Consider the following 13,811-nt stretch of genomic DNA (forward strand, 5'->3'; position numbering starts at 1 on the left):
TGGACGGAAGGCCAAAATGTTGAAAAATATATATTTTTTTGTTTATTAGGGCCAAGTGGATGGAGAAAACTATTGGATTGATTGAAGAATATACCTTTTCGAAATATGTTATTCTGTTTGCTTAAAGATCCCGAACAGCTTGACAGCAACGTGAGTTTGGGCCGGAGCAATTTGTTTGGCCAACCAATGGAAGAAGACGGGAGTTTTTGGGAGACCTGTTTGAAAACAGTCAGTATTTTACAATTCTTACGTGCCTTTTTTATTATGAATATGACAGAATTAAACTGCAGGCCGCATGTTATCGCAAACACAGCAGTGACGTTTGTACGTCACAGTTTATCCACAAAAGCTCAAGAATCATATGCTTAACAGCAAGTCGAAAAACACCCCTCAAGTCCCTCCACATCTCGTTCTCTGTTCTTTCCCTCTGTTGCTTAGGTAACATGATGTCAGCGCATCCCCTGCCGACACCTTGGAGAGTCATCACCAAAATATGATGCTGTCCTCAACGTGCGCAGCTCTCACGGGCTCATCGATGCCCGCGCTCACGTGTACACGTCTTGACGCACAGAGGTTTTGATGGCCAGAGAACTGGCATGGTAAGGTTTTAATGGAACTGTAGTGCTTTACTTGTCAATGTCTGGCATGTGAAAGCATGTGGGCGGCAATGAGGTCCTTCTGAAGTACACGGTGTGTTGCAACAGCCCACGACTCACAGGAGTTAAACGCTTCTGATGTCGCAGAACACTTTTTCTTATAAATAGCCGCAATGGATGCATTTCTCTTTTTTGAAGCGCTGGCTCTGCAGCGTGGCCTTTTGATGCATAATTCAACACGTCAGGCAATGGCTAGAATGTTTGTATACATGGATATCATATTTATCTATCTATATGTCTGTCTATCTATCTATCTTCTATCTATTCTACCCATTCATCCATAAAGCGTGAGAAAGAATCAGCTGTTTTCTCGACCCCCCTCCTCTCTCCCCTCATCCCTCACTAATGTTACTATCTTTGACGAGACTGGCACACGCTTAGACTGAACGCCTCACCACATGCACATATGGAGAAAGCAACACACACATTTACTCACACACAGACACACATGCGCACCGAAATCTAGCCCGAGTACAGCACGCGCTTGAGAGACAACCTCCTGACACACACACACACACTCACTCACTCAAGTGCGTTCTGTGGACCGAATACACCAACACAGTGGCGAATCGTTCTGCTGGAAACCAGAGAATAAAGACTAGAGCAAGCCCCCCCTCCCCTCCTCCCCTCTCTCTCTCTTTCTCTCCGTCCTTCTCTCCCTCTCTCTCTCTCTGAGCATAACAGCAAGGCATTGCGCAGGATTTTACTCCCCTCTTATTTATTTTCATAATTTCTTTTTTTTAATTCCGTCTTTTCTCCAGTGGCAGCCGTCGCTCTTGGCAGCAGGAAGATATTTTCATTTCCACATCGGAGCTTTACGAGAGCTGCCATTCTCTCGTTTCTCCAACAGCCGTGCGTGAGCGCGCGTGCATGTGAGCGTGTGTGAGCTCGGGGGGGACGCTGGGAAGGACAGCATCTAAAGACGGTGAGTAAAATACCGTTAACCTATAACACACCAGCACCACACATCCAAATGTTTTGATGGTTAATACGCGATATGCAAGACCATTTGGTTGAGAAGATGGATGATTTGATGTGATGGGCACGTGGACTGATTCTGTTTTGGGTTATTGATCTAACGTTGTTGTCCAGTTTTTGTTTAGACACAAAGGGTATGAGAGGGTGTGTGTGTATTACTGCAGGTGATGTACTGGAATGCTGTTATTAGGTGTATGTGCATATAGGTGTGAGATTGTCTACAATATGGAAATTCATTTGGTCACATCCATCTATTCACATATACAGATGCGTGTGAATGCTAGGACAAAAGATAATATATCTTTGTATGTCCACATATACAGTATGCCTTTATTGGGCATGTTTGCCCCTTTTTTGTTTGTGAGCGTGTAATTCTGCTTTTAATAATTGATGGCCGTGGTCTCCGCTTCTTTGTTTCTGCCGTTTCTTCTTGCCTCTGTTGACTCAGACTGCCTCAAAGTAAAGAGAAAATTAACCAGGTGGACTAGTTCAGGGGTGAACACTGAAAGGGCGTTTCTATTTACTTATGTGTTGTAAGTCACAGGGAACCGACAGGCATGCTCACACACACATGCACACAGCTGACCTTGTGCATTCACAGGAAGTTAGTAAGACGTGTGGTGAGAATGTGTGAAATATGTGCGGGACTGAATGTGGAGAGAGATGCTGCTAAAGTGAGAGACTGTTACATGACGTGTGTGTGTGTGTGTGTGTGTGTGTGTAGTGTGCATGCTTCAGAGTCAAATGACACCATTCCTCTAACTAATTATCCTCTCTTCACACACACACAAACAGACACACACTCTTATTATCATACTCTTATGTTCTAAGAAACGTAATGTGGGGAACATGTTTGTATGTTGAGCAACTGCACAGACACACCTTTACAAACACACGTACACACACACACAGTGACTTTCATTGACTCATATATACTGTGCCAATGATATATTCCATAGCTGACACATACACCTAACCATCACCGAAAACTTTCTGCATCGGTAGATCGCCATTAAGACATTATAAAGTGTTTTTATCGAGCCATTTTCCTTGTGGGTTATGTTGGCCAGGCCCCACATTGTAGATGATTTCTAGTTTTACTATCCTTGTGGGAACATTTGATCCCTATAATGTAGGCAAAACCTGACCCACACACACAGACACATAAACTCCCTCTCTCTCGCACACAAGCAATATAACCTCTAAATGTCTGCACATTTTTCCACTGTGCCGTTTCAGATGACAGCCTGGTGAATTGGTGTTGCGTTGCGCAAACGCACACACACACACACAAACACACACACACTGATGGATGTGGCAGGTGACAAGGCCGAGGTGTCACAGAGAGCAAGTCTAAGACAGAAGCGGCCATTTTACAGCCATCATTCTGCCGTAAACAGAAGCAACTTGTAAACTTGTGCCCGATACAACCCGAAAGACAACACAGAGGGGCACATTCACAGCATTGCATTACCGACGTTACATAATGTTACGTCATTATAATAATAATATTCCCGCCTCTGTCATGTGCTGGAAGTGTTAATGTAAGTGTCATGTTACTGTACCGTAATGAACAGAATCTACTGTTTTACTGCTGTTTGGTGCACTGGAGACATGTATTACAGTAAGTACCGTTCTATAGCAGATTGCTGTGTGCCCAGAGGAAAATGTAATTGCTCAGAGACCGGGCTTTTCTAGCTCAAGAGATTTAATGGAGATCGCTGTAATGTTTGATTTAATTGTTTATGACGTTTCTTTCTTACGAAGTGATTGAAATATTTTCTATTGAGGATGTTAAGGTGGGAGATAAAAAGGCTCATCCTTTAAAGCTTAAAGGCTATTTTACTATAGAGTTATCAGTGGCCCGGACCATGAACCATTGCTACTTGCTAACGAGATTCTCATTTTAGAAAGCATTTGATTGGACGGAAATTTGTGGTGCAAGATGAGTCATTCATGTTTTAGGTTGTTTTCTTAGCAGAAAGAAACTGTGTATGTTGTATAAGTGTGTATGTTTGATTGGGTTAAACTAGCATGTCTATACTCAATTTTGACGAGAAGCCACAAAACATTTGCATTTTTTTTAAAAGATTTAATTTGTGTTTTATCATTCCTGTGGGTAATAAACAGTATTATAGTCATTTCCATCACTGCACAGAACTGGAATATGTTGAAGAGTTTGATTACACTGCATACATACGCTTTAGGGATGCGAGTGATGCGCTTTAGGGATAGAGTGAGTTGATTGAAAGTCATGACACGACGGGATGCTACTCCTATCAATTTTCCATGTTAATTTGAGTTAAAGCACAGCTACTAAACTCATTCACACTAAAACAGACAGCTTTTAAACCTGACTATCCCTCACGCTCTCTGTCCAGTGTCTTCACTGTCTGACCCCGTATCGCTGCACGTGGAGGCTGGCATCAGGGCCAGCTGATGCCACAGCAGATCTGAGGCAGCTACAGTTGTAGAAGCAGAGACATGCAGCTCAGCACTGCACCTGCAGTGAGTCGCAGGAGGAGAGGAAACCCGGACAGCCAAGGTGAGCCCAGCACACACACTTACTACACACACATCGCTAAAGTAAAACTAGGCTTTCTCCTCTACAAGGAAATACCCGTGCTTGCAGGGCAGCAGGTAAGCTGAGGTATTAGAGGTTCTGACTTTGCGTGAATGTGTAATCAATCATCTTTGGCAGCTATAATGTATGGTTAAGTCTGCTCTATGTTTTTTACATGGGAATTAACATGTTCCTAGGAAATGGGCGCCAGTTCAATTCAACTTGCAGTATTATGGCAAGATAATATATATATATACTGTATACAGTTTGTGAAGAGTATGGTGCCAAAATGAGAAAATCTTTTTCATGTTTTTTATAATGTTATCATGTTTTTATTGTTTTAGTTAACTGTTTTTTAGTATTATGTTTCAAACTGCAGTTTGATTGATATTAATTGGAATCCAAAATAAAAAACAAGTAAAAAAAAGAACAGTTATCTCATTTTGGAACGTACTCTTCACATATATTACATTTTTAAAGTAGCTTTGCAGGTTTTTTCAAGCCTCTTGTCAACGTTGCTACAAACCGAGCTGATGCATCGATTGTATGTGTTTGCGTGTATGTAAAGATTAGTATAGAGCAAACATCACCAGCTGCCCCAGCAACAGATGGATTAGATCGGCTTTAGTTAATATGCATCTGATTAAAGATTTGCGTGTAGCAAAGCAGATGCAATAGCATGCATAGTTTTGCTGCATTGTCCACATATACAATAGTCATTATACTGACCTGCTGGTTTAACATCAGACACTATATGTATGTATTGCAGTTTATCGAGCACGCAATCACTTTTTCAATCACGTTTTCAGCATAGTTGTTCACATATGGTACATAACAGAAAGAGAACACTGTTTTCATAGCGGCCATCATGTGCCTGTCACGTAGAGTATTTATTTCCAGCCACAGGGTTGAAAGAGACTGAATGTTCGGCACTAAAGAGACTGTAGATAGTAAAGGAGACAAAATAGCAATTCCACAATCATTAACTACATAGTTTAGACGTGGGGATTAATTATTGAGATTACATAGAATTGTGTGAGTGTGTGTTTGGGATGGTTGAATGTGCCTCTGAATACAGACGGATCAGAGTGTTGAGGTTGGTCAGGATCAGATATCTGAGTGTTGTAACTGCATCTGTCTACACGCACACTGCCAAACACTCGCACACACGCGTTTAACATTGACTGAGACAACTGGGAACTCCATGTTTGAACCGCTGTGCCCACTGATAACATGTGATCATGTCATCATCAAGCACACACACACATACACACACAAAGAACATTTGTTGTTGTTAATTTGTAAAGGCAAAAGACCAAAAATAAAACTCTGTCATAATTTTTACAAACATGTTTACATTGTTCTGCTGTCACGTTAAAATATATTTGGAAGAATCTCAGTAAGCAAACAGTTCTGGGGCACGTTTGACTACTTTAGTAGGACAATAGAACTACTATAGTATGATAGTCAGTTGTGCCCCAGAACTGTCTGATTTACCACATTCTTCAATATATTTTCTTTTTTTTGTTTAACAGAACAAAGACATGTATAGGTTTGGACCATGTATTGGTCTGTGCACTGTGCATATTTATTTTGTATTTATAAACACATACATGCATGTATTTAAGAAAAATAAATAAATATCAAAATATTGAATTATGTTATACATAATTATTATAATGAAATTACATTTACATATAGGCATTTGGCAGACGCTTTTATCCAAAGCGACTAACATAGCATTGTACTATACATTTATACATAGGTATCTGCAATCCTCTGGGATCCAACACAATGCTCTTACCACTGAGCTACAGCAAAGCTGAGCATATGAGCGAAATATTATAATTATTGGTAAAAATAAATAAATACATCTAAATATTTCCTATACATGTATGTGTATGTTTTTGTATTTATAAATAAAATATGCACAGTACACAGACAGATATTGTGTAAACTGTTTGTGTATTGTGATTAATTGTTTGACAGCCCTAGTTCTTTTCAAAACATTGATACTACCATATGGTAAATTGTTTGCTTCGTATTGTGTATATATATATATATATATATATATATGTATATATATATCGATATATATATATATCGATATATATATATATATATATATAATTATTATAATATTATGTTTTTCCTCTGCTGTCTGTAACCCTGTCAGACAAGACCTTTAAATTTTGTACCTTTGCTGAAAAAAACTTTTTATTTACAAACACCTGTAGTAGCCTACTGGTTCATAAAAGAACCCCACAACCAATACACTCATCTTAAGAACCTTAAAACCAACAAGAAGACCATATAGCCGCCTCAAGAACCCTATATAGAAAACTAAATGTGTCTGGATAAGACAGCAAGTGTCACACAAGCACTGGCTTATCTAGAGGTCTATCTGAGCATTCACATTAGTTCCAGTTTAAAATAGTACAGCAGGTACAGTCGTCATAGGTTTTCTATCCTGCTGCTGCTGATTCAGAGCTGTCAGACATCAATCTCCTTCATTATATACAGTACAAGTGATTTAAAATGGCACCAAATCAACACCTGTCACCTCTTTCATGTCAATCAAGGGTGAAAGTGGCTTATCACAGCTCTTTCAAGCGACATTATATATTTATATCTATACCCTGTTTATATCTGTACCCTTTTTTCTTTTCTCATGCAGGGCTGTTAGGTGTGCTGAGTGTGTGTGCTACATTACTGCAGTTATGCGCTGGCTGTCCTTCAGCGTGTGTGTGTAACTCATTGGATGTAAACTGCAGTGGGCGGAGCCTGGTATCTGTGCCCGGTCTGACCTCTCTCCCGGAGGGCACGCACACCCTCAATCTAACCAATAACCGTCTCTCCTCCCTGCCCGTGTCTACGTTCGCCAACCTGAGCACCCTGGAGACACTCGACCTGTCCAACAACTATCTGGACAACCTGCCTTCCAGACTTTTCCGCGAGCTGAGTAACATCAGCGATTTGAGTTTGCGCAACAACAGCTTGACGGTTCTAGATCGCGAACTGTTTCGTGGCCTGACCCAGCTGCGAAGGCTGGATCTGTCTCTGAACGGCCTAGCCGTGGTGCCGCTGGGGCTGCTGGATGAGCTGCAAGGGCTGACCTGGCTCTCCTTGGCTGGGAACAGATTTCACGCACTGGAGAGAGCCACATTTGAGCCCCTCATCAACCTTCAGCACCTGGAGCTGGGCATGAATCCCTGGGAGTGTGACTGCAACCTGAGGGACTTCAAACATTGGATGGAGTGGCTGATATATCGAGGTGAGGTGAATCTACTTGTATAACAGCCAAGCAACATATTACCTTGGCATTAAAGGGATGCTTCACCCTTTTTCATCGGTTAGTAACCATCGTGACATTTCAAAGCTGTATGACTTTCTTTTTTCTGCAGAGTGCAAAAGAAGATTATTTGAAGAATGTTAGTAACCAAACAACATTGACCCCACCTGATTTTGGACACAAAACCCCTGAGACATTTCTCAATATATCTTCTTTTATGTTCCGCAGTAGAAAGAGTCACATACAGGTTTTAAACGACATGAGAGTGAATTAATTCAGAAAACATTTTCTTTTTAAGGTGAACTATTCCATTCAGTACAATGAGTAATATAGCAGTATTGCTGCTCCTACTGTCTTTGTAAATAAAATAATATAATTATAATGAAGCGCTGAACTGGAAACCTGCAGCCTCTTATACCCTCTCTCTTTCACTGTTTCTCCTTCTGTCTCAATCCCTCCACTTTAAATCAGAGAAACTCATTTCATTCTATTTCAAAGCAGCTTTGAGAGAGGGGGATTTGAAACAGACATGAGAAGCTGAGTCACAAAGCTCTTAGTGTGCGCGTGAATGTGTACCACAGTCATGGTGGGCTCCGACTCTCTGTATGCATGTCAAGCTTATTAATTATACACCAGCTACCGCTCTTCCTTTTATACAAACAAGCACATCCAAACTGAAGAGGGCTGGTGACCCTCCTAGCTGTGCGGTGCCGTTGAAACAGTTATTTAAATACATTAGAGGTGACTGCTGTAAAATTTGGATTTTTATATCGTAGGTGGCTATGTCGATGCGGTCGAGTGTACACTTCCGAAGGACTTGAGGGGCAGGGACATCAGGGGCGTTCCTGTGGAGATGTTCAACTACTGTCTGCAATTGGATGACGAGAACGGGGGCACGAAGGGTGGATCCCCACCGTGCGTTCGAGCGACGGCCGCTTCGTCGGAAGGTGCGGTAGTGGAGCTACCAGACTGTGTAAAGCAGAGGTATCGGCCGGTCAGTGTTCGCAGGGCAATCGGTACGGTGGTGATCGCCGGTGTGGTCTGCGGGATCGTGTGTATTATGATGGTGGCGGCAGCAGCGTACGGCTGCATTTACGCCTCTCTGATGGCTAAATACCAGCGAGAGCTCAAGAAAAGGCAACCGTTGATGGGTGACGTGGAGGCAGAAGCCGACGCAGAGGAGAAACAGATCTCATCCGTTGCATAGGGGAGCGGTGAGGGGTCGAGAAAAGTTCAGAGGTCGGCCGTAAATCTTAAGAACCCTTAACTGGTTAAGCTGCACATTCGATGATCATTTAGCTGCCAAGTTGAGGATGCATCATACCTGTTTCTTGTTTCTCTGTCCTTCTTGAGACCCTCTCTGACTCTCAGACTTATACTTTACTGTCTCTAAACTTTATGACCTATGACCCCAGGACAAGAGGGACCACTCAGCACTTTAGAACCCCTCATCCTCCCCAAAGTTGAGGGGATCTCAGCAGAGGAGGCGTTGATGCTATTGTTCACATTTCTGAATCCTGATGTTTCTAGAGGATCATGTGCTATCATTAGCATTAGCCTCTGTAGCAGCCTGACCATCAACCCCAACCCTAATTCCAAACTCTGAAACCAATCCTTAGCCTCCTCCTTAACTCTCATTTCCGACCCTAATCGTAACCTTTAACCCTTAACCCCGTGTGAACCGATCATATCCAAAATATTCCCACATTATTTATCAGATATTTATAATATATTCTATGCGATGTTGTGACCCCTTTCATGTTTTTAGGTGTGAGGTTTGTCCCTTTGTATCGTGTGCTAAATCATTTATGCTTACGGTTTCGTTTACGGTTCGCTGTTTTTCCATGTCCATCTCTAGAGGTTATTTTGTGAGGCTAGAAGAATCCAGCCCTGTACTGTGTGAAGTGTTTTGAAGTATTGTGAAGTGCTAATATAGAGGAGGCTAAAGCTTCTGTTATGTTAGTGAAGGGCGGCAGATTGTGTCTATTAGAAATGGCTATTGGCTAACTGTTAATTACATCTCGGCGGGTAATTAAAAAGCACAGTAATATGCAGTAAAGCTGCCCTCTAACCGAAAACAGAAAGGCAATAGTTGAGATAAGCATATAAACGTTATCTTTATTAAGATAGATTTTTTTGTGCAATAGAAATCAATGTCTTTTTTGATCTCTTAAGTCCAGTTAAGATTACTGTTAAGTTCTGGTCTAGGGTGTCATAGCTGATTTAGTGAGGTTTTTTTCTTAAGGCTTGCGGCGGAGGAGAATTGATCGCCTCCGTGTGATCAATTTTCGGCTTGTGGACCAATTTGCATAATCCGCTTTTCTTTGAAGGGAGACGCTGTTTAGATTATTTAATAATTCAGATACGTTGGATTTGGGCATTCAGAAACCCACAGATATTATCGATATAAGCTTTTCTGACGCAGTCAAGCTCTGGACAAAAAACTCCTTTGGAGAGGCAAGGAAAACATTCTTAAATTTAAACAATGTATTTTTCCATAATATAAATTTTAATTCATATTATAATTGCTCTTAATATAAACAGTAAGGTCATCATCAAGTATTAATGCTGCCATCTATAGGCAGGATGTGCAGTAGGCACCAGGTTGTGAAGTAAACATCACACCACCTCATCGGATATGGAGATGCTCTTTCGCTGTAACTATAGCAACAATTCTCCCACACTTGATTCATTACCAATGCAAATTACTGGCATAAAGTTGTTCAAGAAAGTGCAACACATGTGTGTGCTATGACCCACACCAGCATTTGAGAGTCTAGGACTATGTGTCTCTGTGTTCAGTGATATCTGCAGCCATATGCTGAGTATATATATACACATAAGGATATACATTTATTCAAAAGTATGTTGAATACATGTATATATTTTAATCTGTGTCTTACTGTTTATTTATGGAAAATAACTTGTGCAAATTTCTTTTTTGTAGAGGAACTCCAAGCTCAAAACTGCGAATTTGGATAATTATCAATAAGAGAGGTTTGGTCAAATGAATGCTTTTGCCATTGCTGTTCATATAGCGTTTATTTTATACAGCATGTGTCATAAGCCTGTGCTCTGCACGGGGCGACAAACACAGACCCTGTATCTTCCTTTTTTAAAAAAAGCACTTTTCCCACTGGTGGACTAATACTTTTCCTGTCAAATTGCACTTATTGCGAATCTTCTCAGAAGTAAGCACATGCTTGTTTATGTCAGCAATGCGCTTTATCTGAATATAAGCAGACAGAGCAGTTTGTGATGTAATATGTCAGTGAATATGAAGGGCGGTTTATAAATGAGCAATGACTCAGATGGTGTGTGTGTGTGTTTACTCTGCATTGCTTGAGCTCTGTCCCAGGCTTACATATGAGGGCAGGGGCACAACATCACACACTACACTAGACCCCCTCGCTAAAAAAAGGCTTTCATGTTGGACGGATATAAGGAAAGGATTTGCCCATCTGATTGAACTGGAAGCATCTTAATCTTCATGAAGTTCTGGATTAGTATCTTATAGCTTATTAATGTGACCCTTTTTTTCACTTGACCTTTTTTCTAAGACTGATATGAGATCCTTCTTTATATTTGAAATTATCATGTGTGAGCTGTGATATTATTCTGTGTTCAAAAATGAATAAAGAATGTATTTCTGTAAAGGTTCAAGTGTGAGATTCAGCGCGCACACATACATTGAAAGTTTGCTCAGAGGAAAAAAAAACAAAGACACAAACTGGAGAGAAATCCCCACCCTTACATGAATGACCAAAGGGTCGAGGTTTGGCCTTTTATACCAGTCCAGTCAGCCTCTGATAGCATAAAGCATCTTAGTCTATTAATGATCATTTTAAAACAATAAATTATATTGTAGTACAGAGACTGACTCTGATTTAATATTTTTTGTGTCGGCAGATTATGACATCACTGCTCAGGATAGTAACTAGTGAAATGCGTTGGACATTTCATGATGCCAGTCAGCATTGACATGATGATGTCCTTTTCCCTGATGCTCCAGAGTGATAAGTCACATGGTATTTACAGTCCAGGTAGGAATGGGTCCGAGGGGCGAATACATTAGTTCAGCACAAACTATAAACTTGTTTTTGGAAGCAAATAGCAGTCAAAACTCCATACTGAAGTATTTTCCTAGTGTACAAAGATGTTCATAAGGAGGTGAACTCCTTAAATGGTAACATATCCATATACAGTATGTTAGCATTCTCAAAACAGATAAAGATAAAAGCTCAACTCAATGGGTGGTTTTATTTCCACATAAACCAATAAAACACAACAAAGATAGTCGATAAAGAAAACAAAGAAATGTCCTACCTCCAGCAACTGCTGTCTTTTTGTTCGCGTTGAGCGTAACAGATGTGACACCAATCACAAATTTGCCGTCCGCTAAAGGGAAAAAAATAATAAATGAGCACACAATAAGCTGTAAAGTAATACTCATAATCTTTGTCCAGTGTCCACATATGCAAACTTGCATGCTGGAGAGTACCTACTGTAAAAAGCAGTTTACATATTAGTAGGACCCCTGATATGAAAATAAAGAATGTGGCATAATCTAAATATTATAAGATGTGTTGGTTAATTAGTAAATAGAGAGCATCGCTGAATTCAGTACATACTTTGAAAGTATGGCAATTTGGAACCTTTATGACGTGGTATGCAGAATGCAGTCTACCTCGTGTGTTGTCGCCTGCAGGGACGTAGTACAGAAATCGTCCAGCTGGATACTCTGCTGCCCGTCGGTACCAAACAGGGAAATGGTCCATAGTGAAAAGATTATCCTTATCCGATGGTAATAAGAATTTACTGCAAAAAAACACACATCATGTGTATCTTAGACATGCTTTTTACGTGTACGGTATGTTTTGACCATAAGGGATGCTGCTATGTACAACCACAATTACTGACTTTAATTATATAATTTATATAATTTAAATCATTATTATTATTCTTCATACTTTTTTATCTTCGAATGCCGTAACAAACACAATGTATTTTGGGAATTGATCTTGAGTGACGGTAGGAAATCCTATGACAGTAGTTGTTTCCCATGCTGTTCAAGGCACGTGATCCAGACACAGAGAGATCTTGATTAAAGTCACTCACTTGGCCACACGCTTCTCTACGCCAGCATATCGGATCATCCTCATAAGACCGGAACGTGTGCCCAGGAATGCCGTCTCTACACCCCCATCGATTCTGAATGACGGAGGCGTGCAGAGAAATGAGAAAGGTCAGACTGAAGTGCACATTACACTAATGAAAGTGGGCTGTGACACTGCGTGTGGGTGGGAGATCGTACCCGGAGGCGTTGAGCAGCAGTGCGGTCCAGTAGGCTTCCATAGGAGCCGTGACCACTGCGTCAAAGAGAGTCTGCTGCAGGAGCTTTTCATCACCTGTTGAGCAAACACACACCTGTAAAATGTACCTCTCTGTACATTGTCCCTAACACAGGATAAAGGTTATGCAAAGAGTTGTTTGATGGTTATGCTTATATGTGCATCACAACCATGTGTTTTGACCAATACATATTTAATCGATTTCATATTTTAAAGAACTCACACTCCAGGTCTGGTTCTTTCCCCGTCAGGTATCGAACCACTGCCTGAAACTGCGTGAGCTTCCGGTGATGTGGATCAATGTCAGTCTCGCAGTACGTCCTGAAACATAAAATCATTTGTGATTCCAAATAAACTACAAAACGACAACCTCACATTCACTTTAACCCACCATTCGTTAGCTATAGTGACATCAGATGCAGTCAGGTCGTGCAGGCCTGTAGACAGAAAAGCAATAACGCCGTGAAGAACTGTTAATACAGACATGCAATGACCTTTACTTTGTAGCTAATAATGTCAATGATCTTAACCTTCTTCCACTGACACATTTCCAATGAAAACATTTTTTCCGTAACCTTTGGTAAGTACAATTCCAAGGCTGAAAAAAAGAAAACAGCGTACAATATACAGCTAAACGCCATTAATCATATAAACATGTTTTGACAATGGATATCAATGAACACTGCTCACCTGAAAGGAGTTTCATTGATGGTAGTGTAATAATATTCATTTTTCAGGAAAACAACTGTTCTCTAAGAAAGGAGGACATTCGTGTACTTCAGTATGACACAACTAGGTTATTACAGAATGGAAATGAATGAATCAAACTAAAGTAAATGGATCAGAAGAATGTAAAAGGACAAAATTCACTCACTCCTTTGTCTACCGTCGCTCTGACATCCAGAGAGAGTGTGCCAGTTTCCCCTTTTACCATTGCTGTTCTCAACTAAAGAAATGCACCTTTTAGTAAT

The 13,811-nt window shown here is 40.7% G+C and overlaps 2 protein-coding genes across 7 annotated transcripts in view; one reads left to right on the top strand and one right to left on the bottom strand.

The window, feature by feature from the left end:
* Positions 1-13,811, bottom strand: part of cacna2d4a (calcium channel, voltage-dependent, alpha 2/delta subunit 4a) — a 29,743-nt gene that overhangs the window by 7,164 nt on the left and 8,768 nt on the right. For all 6 annotated transcript variants that reach the window (XM_079454591.1, XM_079454590.1, XM_079454594.1 and 3 more), the window contains 9 exons: positions 13,715-13,786; positions 13,531-13,592; positions 13,371-13,438; positions 13,232-13,277; positions 13,064-13,161; positions 12,804-12,897; positions 12,608-12,700; positions 12,177-12,307; positions 11,816-11,887 (listed from right to left, as the gene is read on the bottom strand). In XM_079454591.1, the coding sequence (XP_079310717.1) occupies positions 11,816-11,887; positions 12,177-12,307; positions 12,608-12,700; positions 12,804-12,897; positions 13,064-13,161; positions 13,232-13,277; positions 13,371-13,438; positions 13,531-13,592; positions 13,715-13,786 (736 nt within the window). The remainder of the gene's footprint in view (positions 1-11,815; positions 11,888-12,176; positions 12,308-12,607; positions 12,701-12,803; positions 12,898-13,063; positions 13,162-13,231; positions 13,278-13,370; positions 13,439-13,530; positions 13,593-13,714; positions 13,787-13,811) is intronic.
* Positions 1,158-11,142, top strand: lrtm2a (leucine-rich repeats and transmembrane domains 2a). The gene is made up of 4 exons (XM_079454596.1): positions 1,158-1,581; positions 4,016-4,179; positions 6,875-7,471; positions 8,266-11,142. Exons 2-4 carry the CDS (start codon positions 4,119-4,121, stop codon positions 8,694-8,696), a joined length of 1,089 nt encoding a protein of 362 aa, XP_079310722.1. The 5' UTR covers positions 1,158-1,581; positions 4,016-4,118; the 3' UTR covers positions 8,697-11,142.

This window comes from Barbatula barbatula (genome assembly GCF_947034865.1).
Source record: "Barbatula barbatula genome assembly, chromosome: 4".
Lineage (NCBI taxonomy): Eukaryota > Metazoa > Chordata > Actinopteri > Cypriniformes > Nemacheilidae > Barbatula > Barbatula barbatula.